Genomic DNA, 13,522 nt, shown 5'->3' with positions numbered 1-13,522 from the left:
ACTTCCTCCGCCTCTACGACTGCGATGACTCCTCCGTCTGCCGATCCACCTGCGCCGACATCGACGGAGACTGCGACAACGGAAACCGGGGGTGCTGCTATCCTTTGGCGGATGGGAGCGAGTGGAAGGCGGGGGATGGGTTCGGGGTGTTCAAGGAGTTCGGTTGCAGGGGGTTCTCGAGCTGGGCGAAGGCGACAGGGGAGGAGAGGGTGGAGAGGGGGATTGAGATGGAGTGGGCCGTGCCGAGAGGGTACGGGAATGGGACGGAGTGCGTGGAAGGGGCGACGGAGGTGAAGGCCGCGGCGGTGAAGGGCGGGGTGAGGTGTGCTTGTGGGCCGGGCTTTGTTGGGGATGGGTTTGCTGCTGGGACTGGATGGCTTCAGATGTGAGTAGAGCTTTAATTGTAATTAGTTAGTTTTACTTACGCTGGTAATTATTTGGTTAATATCAAATAGACCCCCTAGTATCAGTGTTTTGAGCTTACTGTCAGTGCTGTTGTTGAAGGGGGCTCTCTGGTTAAATGTTTTCTGTTGACTCGTTTACCCCCGAGACAGACTCGCTAATTTCACCTAAGGATGATACCTGTAAAAGTCTAAGCCCGGGGTCTATCTGCAACAATTAATGAAGGTAAAGGGGTAGTAAGCTGGGAACAATGATACTGCAGGGGGTCTATGTGCAATTAACCCTTATTTTCTTTTTAAGATACATAGTGAGGTTTTAAGGTTTATGATTTTTGATGAGTGTGGGATTGTGATTACGTCTTATTAGTTGAGCCTCTAGTTCGCTGATTTCACAGCCTTACGTTCTAATTTTGAGTTATTATTTATCTTCTAGTTCTACTTTTAATTTCCACTTCACCTTGTGTTATTTAGATCCATGTTATCCACGTAGATAGTTCAATAACGCAGTAAGGATCGATGCTAGTCTTTTCTCAAAAAAGTTAGTACCAATGCTTAGTACGTATAACATGCACATTTTTAAAATTAATCAAGCTAAAAGTTATAACTAATGAGTGCTATCATAACAGCTTAAGGTAGATACCTCTCAAATTAACATATGACCCAAGTATGCCCTCGCCTATTGCTGGCTTCCTCTGTTTGAAGAAATTAGTTGGAGAAACTAATACAACCTTGTGTTTGCAGCATGTGATAATGTCGGGAATGCGACCTACAATGGAGACTGCTGCAAGGGACGGCTCTGCAAAAAGAAAGTTATCGTTGCTGTTGGTAAGCATTTTAGGATCCATAAAATTAAAGCATAGATTTTGAAAAGAACTGTTGGGTTTATTATAATGCATGCCAACTTGGAGCCCATCCATGTGTAACGTATGAAATCGGTTTCCCCTGAGGTTGAACACTGATTCATTAGCCTAATACAAAACCTTTCGGTACCTTCATAAGGCTTTGTATTTTATCTGTCATCATTGCGAACCTTGTTGTGCGCGGAAGCCACCAATCGTTTTGCTTTGAGGAACCAAACCAAGCGCCGAAAGAGAAAGTCAAACAATGCAAAATAACGGCACAAACACAAACAACTAATTTTACATGGTTCGGCAAGTTGCCTACGTCCACGGGACAAGAAGGGGATGAGTTTTCACTAATAGAGAAAAAAAGTATAAACTGAGATTACAAATCACTCAAAAACAAACCAATTAATCTTACTAACAAAGCTCTCAATCTCTCAAACAATAACCCTTCCCAATAGCTCAGAAAGATCTCCTTTTTCTGTGCTCAAAACAAACCCTTGACTGCTCCAAAGAAACCCTAAAACGTGTGTTTGAATTTATATCAAACAACAAACCCAAACCAAACAGGAAAATGAAATCAGGGCGGTCGACCGTCGAAATCGTCGCTGTCGACCGGCCAAAAATCCAGAATCTGTACTAAGTCGTGCACGTTGACGATCGACCGTGCCAAAGCTCACGGTACCCGAATGTCCGTCTGCTCCATTTTTCCTGATCTTCTCCAATCTTTTCGTCGTTTCTACAAACCTGAATTTTGAAGTTTGAGTCCCTACCTGAGTAATGAACATTAAATTTTCAGCATGCTTCAGTCTGTTTCTTATTTTGTTATAGGAAATTACACCTGGTTTGAGACCATATAGTCCTTTTTTTGATACATATAAGCTAGTCCATTAGCATCCTCTACTGTTGTTTCACTCTATTATGTCGAATTAACATTTTCCCCCTCTTTCTCTAAACAGGTCTACTGGTTACTGTTATCTTCGCCGCTGCTGCTACAGCGTGTTATTTTCTCTTAAGATACACTCCTAACGAAAGATATCGATATGATCCTGAACAATCTTGTCTCCCAAAAATCCTTGCAAAGGCACGTCAGACTCGTGTGTTCACTTACCAAGAACTCAACGAAGCCACCAAGGGCTTCAATCAAGACCAGAAGCTCGTCGATATTGCAAACGAATCAGTGCACCCTGGAGTGCTCAGCGATGGATCCCTTGTCACCGTCCAAAGAATTAGATGCCAGACAAAACAGAATCTTAATCAGATTCTTGATAGAGTAGAGATTCTCTCTCGTAACTCCCATCAAAACATTGCTAAAATCATTGGTTGCTGCATAAGCTCAGGTCATAATCTCTTGCTTGTGCACGAATCCTTCCCCAATGGAGCACTTAAGGATCTCCTTCAGCCTGGTAGAGAGAATGGACCTCTTAACTGGTACCGAAGGATCAATATAGCTACCGAGGTTGCAAGTGGTCTCGCACATTTCCAGTCCAAGATCTCTTCATCTATCAAACCTCATAGCCTCAAATCTAGTGACATTTATATACTCCCAGACTATTCAGTCAAGATTGCCAGTTTTAGGCTAATTGACACAGTATCTACACAAGTTTCTCATGGTGCAGATGTTGTGCACAACTTTGGTCTCATACTTCTTGAGCTAATTGTGGGAACAAAATGTGAGAGCATTGAAGAAATGATCTTAGATAAGATAAAGGACAGGAAATTTCATGAGATTGCTGATCCTTGCCTTAGATTTGAGGAGCAGTTACCTGTTCAGTGCGAGCAGATTGAGAAGTTAGCAATTTTCGCAGTGCATTGCTTGTCGAGGAGAGGATTGTGTATGGTTGCAGCGGCAAAGGAATTTATACACATTGTTAACGATAATATGGCGGGCAGTACATCATCTGAACCTTCACTTGAAAATACATTTTCAAACTCAAGCTTGCTTCAAATGATATCAATGTCACCTGATGTTTTACATGTTCATTGACATTGAGGATCTCTCATTCACAAGGTACTGTAAAAACGGACAGATATTCTGACGGTTGGCGAGCAAGTATGTGTGTGCGCGTGCTTCCAGTGATGATGCGCATGTATTGTTATTGTATAATAAGTTGTAATATCTTTAAAAGAACTCCTCCATAGTTTTCCAGGTAATTTCTTGCTTTTCCGTGTTTGATGCCAGTGCACACAATTTTGGTCCTTTTTTGGTTCGCTAGAACTTAATTGCAATATAAGTATTAGTTGCATGCAACTAGAGCCACAGCTACTATTGTTCAATATGCAGCAGCTATGTACAGTATAGACCTCTTCTACTTGCAATACAAACTTTGCCGAATCAGACTCACCTAAATACGACCAAACGGACCCCATAAGTTTTGTCATTCTCTCCTCAAGTCTCCCCATTCCCATACATTACTCTGTCCTTGCCCCCCGTGACTTCAAACAAGCAACCAAGACCAGCGACGATCTCAGTGCTTTTTTAGTCAAATATTAACGTGCTAAAAGTTGCCAACAAATTAATTGTATATATATTGCAGTTTGTAGCCTTCCAAATACAGCTGATTCATATCATATCCTATCTAATTATCTATTCACGGACATTTGAATCATGGCTGGCCTCCATCGAGGTGGATGTGCCCATTTTGATCTCTACCTTTTTAGTGGAATGGATATTTTGTATTGGTCCCTCAAATCTTCATAAATTTATATCGGTCCCTCAAATTATTTGTAGAAATGACGAAAATATTGGTAAAGTTCAGGAAATTTGAAGCGGAAAGACATTTGGGTGCTAGTCGGTTGACCGCGAGCTTTGGCGCGGTCGACCGCGAACATGCACGAGTACATGATAGTTTCTGGAGTTCTGATCGGTAGACCGCGAGGTTAGGTCCGGTCGACCGCTAAACCCTGTAATGGTTTTCTGGATTCTGTCGTTCTGTCCGGTTGACCGCGAGCTTTGGCACGGTCGACCGCTAGTCGGGTTTGAGTCTGGGCTTTATTTCTTGTTTTGATTTGGTTTGTATTTTGATATATATTGAAACACGATTTTAGGGTTTTGTTAATATAGATTTGAGATTGTACTGAGTATATTGAGAGGGAGAACTTGTGAGCAAGTTGAGATATTTGGTTTAGGGTTTATTTGAGTGATTTTGTGAGATTGTAACCCTTTGTACTCTCCTTGATTTAGTGGAAGCTCCCCATCCTCTCCCCGTGGACGTAGGCAAATTACCGAACCACGTACGTATATCTCTGTGTTTGGTTTGATTTATCATATTTTGGATTGGATTGTGCTCGTATTTGGTTTGTTAATCTTCTCCCGTGACTCGCAGACTTGTTTGGTTGTCGAGCACGCTTCCGCAAAGGCGCACAACAATTGGTATCAGAGCTCAATTTCGGATCTAGGGTTTTAGCATTAGGTGGAGGAAGATTCGTCATGCAAGCTTGGTTCTTAGAGTTCTAGGTTTCAATGGAGATAGTGTTTAGGGTTGCCGTTAAAGATTTCGGTTTCCTCGTGTGGTTAGGAGATCTATTTTGGAATTCGTTCTAGGGTTCACTTGGGTCACTTTTAAATTCTATCAAGTTTGAATTTTTCTCTACAATTTGGAGTTTGTGAGTATGGGTGAAGAAGATGGTAAAAGCAGCAAGATGGCGAGTACAGTTTAAATTGGTTTTCAGAATGCTAAAATTAGTATGGTTAAATATAACGATAAGATCAATTTTGGTTTGTAGATGAGCGACATACAGGATGCGCTCAATGCTCAGAATTTGGAAAAGACCATCATGGTTCATGAGAGGCCACCAAAATATGAAAAAATAGTTTAGAAAAGATGAATAGGAACACTTGTGGGGCGATAAGGTCATGTTTGGAACAGGAGCTGAAATATGATGTGATTGGGGTGACGTATACAATGAAGATGTGGGAAATTCTCAATAACAAGTACCTTACGAAGAGTGTTGAGAATAGATTGTACTTGCTACGTAGGTTATTCAGGTTTCAGATGTCCAGGGGCACCTCACTAGTAGTTCATGTGAACAACTACACTAAGTTATTGTCGGACTTAGCGAATGTTGATGAGAAGATATCAGATAAATACAAGACGATTATTTTGTTGGGCTCCTTACCCGATAAGAAGTATAATACTTTTGTGCTTATTTTGTTGAATAGGAGATCTTCTATCAGCTATAGTGAAGTAACTAACGCTTTGACGAACTATGATTTGAGGGGGAAGGACACGGAGACTTCCCGCGTTAATACTTCAGGAGAGGCCTTGTCGACGAGAGGTAGAAGCCCATATCCGAGAGGTGGCAATAGAGGCAGGTCAAAGTCGAGAGAGCATCACCAATTAGAAAAGAACCAATGTGCAATCTGTAAGGAGTAGCGACATTGGAAGAGAGACTGTCTAAAGCTTAAGGAGAAGGAGAATGGTAAGAAAAAGGGCTAGAAGGCCAATGAGGTGAACGTTACGAGAGGCGATGATTCAAATGATTCGAGCTTTTCTCTACTGATTACTACAGAGGTGAACCACTTGAATGCATCAGATTAGATGCTTGATTCTGGCACTACTTATCATGTTATTCCTAGACGAAATTGGTTTGCATCATTTAAGAGACTCGATGGGGGTATTGTTGTTATGGGAAATGATTAATCCTGAGGCAATTATAGGATAGGTACCATGAGGATTCGGATGCACGATGGAGTAGTCTGTGAATTAAAGGAGGTGAGATTTGTTCCTCAACTGAAGAAGAATCTTATCTCAGTTGGAGCTTTAGAGGCGAAGGGATTCAAGGTGACCTTTGAGGATACTGTAGCAAATGTTACTAAGATATCTTTGGTGATGATGAAGGGAGTCCGCAGTCAGAACTTATATTATCTGAAAGAGAGCACCAAGATTGGCCAGGTAGCTTCAGCTATTTTAGAGGCGGATATGAGTAGACTTTGACACTATAGGTTGGGGCACACCGGAGAGAAGTCACTGCAGGCATTGTGCAAGCAAGGACTATTGAAGGGAGCCAAGAGTGGAAAGGTTGAGTTCTTTGAGCACTGTGTACTTAGCAAAAAGATGAATGTGAAGTTCGGGACTAACATTCATTGGACGAGAGGCATACTGGATTACGTGCACACAGATATTTAGGACCCCACTAAAAATACATCACTTGGTGGTCGATATTGGTTCGTCACGTTCGTTAATGACTATTCTAGGCGTTGTTAGGTGTACACCATGGAAAGAAGAGTAAAGTCCTAGATATATTTGTGGAGTGGAAGAAAAGGTTAGAACTACAGACTGGGAGAAAGATCAAGACGTTACGATCTAACAATGGTGGTGAGTACACATCAAACCCCTTTCAGCAGCTATGTCGAGACGAGGACATAGAGAAACACTTCACAGTTAGTCATACACCGCATCAGAATAGGGTGGCAGAGAGGTTAAATCGGTCTTTACTGGAGAAAATTTGATGTTTGTTGGCGCATATTGGTTTGAAGAAGATCTTTTGGGCTGAGGTACTTTCATATGTGAGCTACCTCATTAACAGGCTTCATTCATCTGCGATTGAGGGGAAGATCCCTATGGAGATGCGGTCGGGAGAGCCAGCACACGACTATGACCAGCTTAAGGTATTTGAGTGCCGTACATATTATCATGTTAAGACTGATAAGTTGGAACCTCGAGCTAGGGAAGTATATTTGTAGGATTCAAACGTGGTGTCAAGGGATACAAGTTATGAGATCCAGTTGATAGGAAGATTGTGCTGAGTAGAGACATCACATTTTATGAGGCTTCTATCTTGAAGCTTCCCAGCTCTCATAAGATGGAGAGTGATCCGACGGAGGAAATATCGTAGGTGGTGAAGATTGATGCAGCTCCACATTATCCAGATGGTATAGTATCCATTAGAGTGTTGTAGGCGTCAAAAATTACTTATAGGTCCCCGAACACAGTTCGAGATGGAGAAAAGACGATGAACATTATTATTCGAGTCAAGGAAGATTATCCAACGCCGATAAATGCATGAAGCGAATCGGCGAACCATTAACGACGTACCAACAAACTACCAGAATGGCCACCGCCAAGTGGCCCGCGTGCTCACCGACCACCGCCAAGTAGCCTGCATGCTCATCGGCCATAAGAACAGCAAACCAAGTGGCCCGGGCGCTCACTGGTCACCTTTATATGACTCGCGCACTCATCAGCCAACTCCAAGAAGCCCGCGTGCTCATCGACCACCACCATGTGGCCCGCACGCTCATCGACCATCGGAATGGCAAACCAAGTGGCCCGCATATTCACCGGCCACTGTCAAGTGGCCCATATGTTCATCGGCCACCAGAATAGCAAACCAAGTGGCCCGTACACTCACCGGTCAACTCCAAGTGGCCCGCGTGCTCACCGACCAGCTCCAAGTGGCCAACACGCTCACCGGTCACCTCCAAGTTAACAAAACGTATGAAGCAAATCGGTGAAGCATACAAGTTAACCAAGCGACGGAATGCGCGTAAAGGACAAAACAAGCCCAAATCGAACTAACCGGAAAAGCCCCTGGCGGCCGAATCACATCAAAAAGACAAGGACCAAAGCCAGTAGCTCGCCTAGGCCACCACTTGGTGGCTCGCACGGCCGCGAGCCACCAAATGGTGATTTTCTGTGCATAAAGAGTGGATTTTGAGAGATCTGAGACCCGTACCCCCTTTCCTCCAGACCAAACTTGATTTTGATCTCGAGAATAGTTGTAATCTCGTTTGGTCGAGGTTACCACTGCTGTGATTATTTTCTTTGTAAAACAAGAGCATTAATTAACTTTTCTGTCAACCAAATCTGATCTGCGACGGTCTACGGGCTAACACGTTCCCGGCACAGGTAAAGTTCCCACGCAAGCAACAGGAGATAAACTGCTGTTGTATGTTGTTTGAAGGAATTGTAATATTTATATTTTCATTGTGTAAGAAGATCTTATAAAAAGATCAACTTTTTATTTATTTGAGTTTATTATAACGACTAAAGTTGTAATAGATTCAAGATAATTAAAATAACAATTTCTGACCCATACACGCTGGCGACCATAGTGGGAGCCAACAACCTTTCTGCGAAGGTTGATGTGTCGCAATGTTTGTTGGAAATTTAAAGTAAAAAGACAATGAAAGAAAAATTGACTTGTATTCCTCTCAAAATCGATTACAATTTGGATTCCGATTACAAAAGAGAGGAGAATGAATTTGATTCTCCCCTTTGTTTAATTCTGGGTTCTTCACGGTGGCGATGAGATGCCTCCCTCGAATGCTCGCGTCGAGTTTGCTTCTCGTTGACGATCCGAACGTCTTGATTCACTGGAACGATGTCTTCTCCTCACGATTTGACGCTGTGGAGAACTTGCGTGGCAAGTTTGAAGATAACTCTTGACGAGTTGATAACTCTGAACGAGTTTTAGAAGAACTTGCAGAGCAAGTTTTGAACTCTGATCGAGTTGATAACTCTGACGAGTTTTAGAAGAACTTGCAGAGCAAGTTTTGAACTCTGATCGAGTTGATAACTCTGAACGAGTTTGAACTCTTGAAAAAGAGTTGATTTGAACCGAAAGTCGGTTAATAACCAAGGGAATGCTCCTGTGGTCGATCGTTGCTGAGGATGAACGCCGATCTCCCCCTTGCTAGCCAAAAGCCCTCTCTCCCAAGCCAAAATCCCAGCCAAAAAGGAGAGCCCGAACTCAGTTGAGTTTCCCACTATTTATAGGGGGTTTAGGGGTGGCAACTGCCCCCTTAATTAGCTCCTCCATGGGCTGAGTGGGGTGTAACCACCCCCTCTTAAACAGCTCCCGAAATAGTGGGGAAAACGGTTTTGAAACCGTTCTGTTAGTGCTTTGAACGAGTCAAAACGCTGAAAACAGCGTTCTGGGCCTTAACTCTGCGTCTTATTGATGAGACGCAGAGTTGGGCGCTTGTTGGGAGTTGAAAACGCAAGGGCCGCTTGCGTTCGGACCTTAACTCTGCGTCTTAAAGATGAGACGCAGAGTTGGGCGCTCGCTGGGAGTCGAAACGCACAGGCCGCATGCGTTTTAGAGATGAACTCTGCGTTTTAGGCTAAAAACGCAGAGTTGGGCCTGTTTAAAGGCTGAAAACGCACAGTTGTGCTGTTTTAGAGATTAACTCTGCGTTTCTAGACTGAAAACGCAGAGTTGAGCCTGTTTAAAGGCTGAAAACGCACAGTTGTGCTGTTTTAGAGATTAACTCTGCGTTTCTAGACTGAAAACGCAGAGTTGAGCCTGTTTAAAGGCTGAAAACGCACAGTTGTGCTGTTTTAGAGATTAACTCTGCGTTTCTAGACTGAAAACGCAGAGTTGAGCCTGTTTAAAGGCTGAAAACGCACAGTTGTGCTGTTTTAGCGATTAACTCTGCGTTTTGATGTTGAAAACGCAGAGTTGAGCATGTGCGCTTTGACTCTGTAATGCAGAGGCGAACCTTAGGCGGGCTTGGCGGGCTTCAGGCTAAGTCCAATGTTCTGATGAAGTCCAGTCTTGCAGACGGACCTCAGAACATAATTTGCTGCGAAGAACAGGTCATAACTTTCAAACCGTAAGTCGGAATTAGACGAATTATATATGAAAATCGGCTATCTCGACGAGACGGGGCCATCCGAACCAAGCCGAAGGCTTCGGTTCGCTTCCTCCGTTTGGCCAAATTCCTTACGGTTTGAGAGATATCTGCATTCTAATATGAAGAGACCGTCAATTTGTAGTCTCTTTTGCTAGAGCTTTGCACAGATCGTCCTCTTGTAATCTTCGTCTTGGCTCCTTGAAAATATGAGAGTCGTCAGATTGTAACTCCCGATGTTGATTGTGAAGGCTATTGAATTGGAGTTTTCATCAGTTGTCGTGAAGGTCCTCAAATTGTAGCCTACTGGAAGTCGTCAGATTGTAACTTCCATCATCGGTGTTTGATGGGAGATTAACTATCTATTGTGATTTTTAGATAGCCTACAGAACCCCCTCCAAAGTTTTCGAAAGTTCGCGGTTGACTGGGACGAATTTTCGGAATACTTTGGATCTCAACTCTGATCTTGGAGCTGTTGATTCCTTGTCACAAAGGAGTTGTTCTCTGCACTCGCTTCGAAAGCAGCTTGGTTGAACGGATTTTCCATGCAGGACCTGTGTGAAGGTATGTGCCATAATCCTGCTTCTGGAATGTGGGGGTGGACCCTGCATTTTGAACTTGAGATGCGGGTTTCACCGTTGCATGTTGAATTTGGAACACAGGTGTGACCTCGGCGTTTGGTTTTTTGCATCGCGGGTCAACATTTTGACTTAAGACATGGAAGTGGCTTCCGTGCATTTTTGACTAAGTCTTTGAGACTTGTCTTTGGCGCATCTGTTTTAAGTCTCGACTCACATCTATTAAGCTGATGGGCCTGCAAATGTGCGTAGGATTTTTGGCAAACCCTCAGCCATCAACGGATTTGATAAGCCTTTACCGACTACCGTTTGAGTCGGGCTAGCATGTGAATTATCTAGGTCCGTTCCACATGTAACGTTGTGCTAAGAGAATGAACTCTCTTAGTCTTGATGCTATGATTTTGAATACATAGACTTTGTCATTTTGACGGGAAAAGACTAACCGGCAACGCGTGTTAGGCGTAGACTTATCTCTATTTAGGGATCGAGATAAAGTCCCCCATGCGTGTGAGGCATGGATTTTGATGTCCTTTTCACGGTAAAAGACTAACCGGCAACGCGTGTTAGGCGTAGACTTATCTCTATTTAGGGATCAAGATAAAGTCCCCCATGCGTGTGAGGCATGGATTTTGATGTCCTTTTCACGGTAAAAGACTAACCGGCAACGTGTGTTAGACATTGACTTATCCCTACTTAGGATTCAGGATAAAATTCCCCATGCGTGTAAGGCATGGATTTTGGCGTTATTAATAACGACCTGCTACGATATTGAATACGTAGGCTTTGCTATTATTGCGGGAATAGGCTACCCGGCAGCATGTGTTAGATGCAGACTTATCTCTAATTAGGGATCGAGATAAAGTCCCCCATGCGTGAAGGCATGGATTTTTGGTGTCATTTCTTCCTGTGTAGCTTGAAACACCGAAAGAATTAACAAGTTCATTGGGGGGTTGACTGTTAGAGGTGTTATGTTAACATAACAGTATTTTATGGACCTATCGCTCTATTGAAGAGAGTCGATAAGTTGATTTGGTCGTCAGAGGTGTGGTGTTAACTTGACGAGTTTGTGGACCTATCGCTCCATTGAAGAGAGTCGATAAGCGGATTTTGTCAGAGGTGTAGTGTTAACGTGACAAGAAAGATATTGCTATGGAAGCAATTTTGAGAACTTATCGCTCTATTGGAGAGAGTCGATAAGTGGATTTTTGTCAGAGGTGTAGTGTTAACGTGACAAGAAAGATATTGCTATGGAAGCAATTTTGAGAACTTATCGCTCAATTGGAGAGAGTCGATAAGTTGATTTGGTCGTCAGAGGTGTGGTGTTAACTTGACGAGTTTGTGGACCTATCGCTCCATTGAAGAGAGTCGATAAGCGGATTTTGTCAGAGGTGTAGTGTTAACGTGACAAGAAAGATATTGCTATGGAAGCAATTTTGAGAACTTATCGCTCTATTGGAAAGAGTCGATAAGTTGATTTTGTCAGAGGTGTAGTGTTAACGTGACAAGAATGTGTTGCGATTGGAGCAACTTTGGGGACTTATCATCCTATTGACGAGGATTGATAAGTGGGTTTTGTCAGAGGTGTATTGTTAACGTGACAAGAATTTGGAGTGATGCAAACTGAATGCATACTCTGTGGGGATGATGATCGTCAGAAGTGTAATGTTAACTCGACGATGTGAAAGATTCGTTACTCTTAATCCAGTGGATTCCAAGTAACCAACCCCCAGTCTTGATGAAGACTTAGCAGGGGAATAAAAAAGAGGTAGACAAGGCACATCACCTAGTGGGGCACTATCCATGAAGTCGGAATAGAATCACATCACCAGGTAGGCCATTATCTGATGAGTTTGACTATCAGAGGTAATTGTTAACGTGATAGTTGTTGGAGGCCCGGCATCCTACTGAAGAGGATTAGCTTCAGTGGCCGTAGTATCTTCCCCTTCTGACTGAGGAGATTGGACTTGGTCCGATTGCTCTGGAGAAGGTTGGGCTTGGTCCGATTGCTCAGGTTGATCCTGCCTACTTTGTTCTTCAGCTTTGATCCTGGCAATGATTTTTTGAGCCTGCTCGCCTTGAGAGATTAGTTGTCTCCAAGAACGGCATTCTGCAACTCCTATTCGGGCTAGGAGGTCGGTTTGCAAGTTGTGTCGACAGGTCTCTACTAAGGTAGATTGTGTCATACCTGACGAACACCGGAGAGCCATGGATCGGAACCTTTTGACATAGGCTTTGACGGACTCCCTCTTCTTCTGCTTAGTAGCAAGAAGGGTATGGATGGAGACTTCTGTATCCTCTTCAAAGAATCTTGACAGGAAGAGTCTCTCTAGATCCGCCCACTTTTGGATACAGCCCGCAGGCAGTTTCCTGAACCATTCAAAGGCAATTCCCTTGAGGGTGCCAATGAACAATCGAGCCAGTATGGCATCGTTCGATATTATATTTCCAGTCTGTGACTTGAAATGATAAATATGTTGGTTCGGTGATCCCGTGCCGTCAAAAGTTTGTAGCGTCGGGACCTCGAACTTTGGAGGATAAGGGGCTGCATCCCATTCGGCAGGATAGGGTCTGATAACTCCCTCATCTTGGAGCTCGCTTCTGTTAGCAATGGCTTTAAGGCGGGCTTCCAATTCTTCCATTTTGGCAGACTGAAGATTCTGCTCGTTCTCAGTCTCTCTTCCTTCATCAGAGGAAGATTCCAGGCTGTGGGCTTCTTGGTCAGAAGCCGCATCATCAACCACTTTTCCCTTCCCTTTGCTTGTGTGAGGTCGGGATGAAGACGCTTTTCCTCTCCGGGAAGATTCTTGCCTAAGCGGCGAATCTGTCTCTTGAGATTTGGCCTTGTCTGCGACGATTTGAGTCAACATGGCCATGAGTTCATTGATGGCCTCCTGCTGAGATTTGAGCATGGCTTCCTGTTCATCAAGTCTCTTTGAAAGGTCTTCCGAATGTTCTGCCATGTGGACGAAGCTCTCATGCCCAACGAAAGAGCTTGATGATTGGGACTCCGCAATGGCTGAGTGTTCGTCATCGGAATTAGTTTCTCTGGCCAAACTCCGATAGTTGACAGGGGGAATGGCTCCTGTTCGCGTCCGAGTGCGTTAGTAGACTCCTTCAAACTCG

The 13,522-nt window shown here is 43.7% G+C and overlaps 1 protein-coding gene across 1 annotated transcript; it reads left to right on the top strand.

Moving 5' to 3' along the window:
- On the top strand, positions 3-3,387 carry LOC109838934 (probably inactive receptor-like protein kinase At2g46850; the record flags this gene model as incomplete). Its single annotated transcript, XM_020407369.1, has 4 exons — positions 3-385; positions 505-515; positions 1,143-1,226; positions 2,203-3,387. Coding segments are annotated over 4 exons (1,506 nt in total), but the record flags the coding sequence as incomplete, so codon positions are not given.

Source organism: Asparagus officinalis, chromosome 4 (assembly GCF_001876935.1).
Source record: "Asparagus officinalis chromosome 4, Aspof.V1, whole genome shotgun sequence".
Classification (NCBI taxonomy): domain Eukaryota; kingdom Viridiplantae; phylum Streptophyta; class Magnoliopsida; order Asparagales; family Asparagaceae; genus Asparagus; species Asparagus officinalis.
The sequence above is the reverse complement of the archived record's forward strand: the minus strand, read 5'-3'. Positions and strand labels throughout refer to the sequence as shown.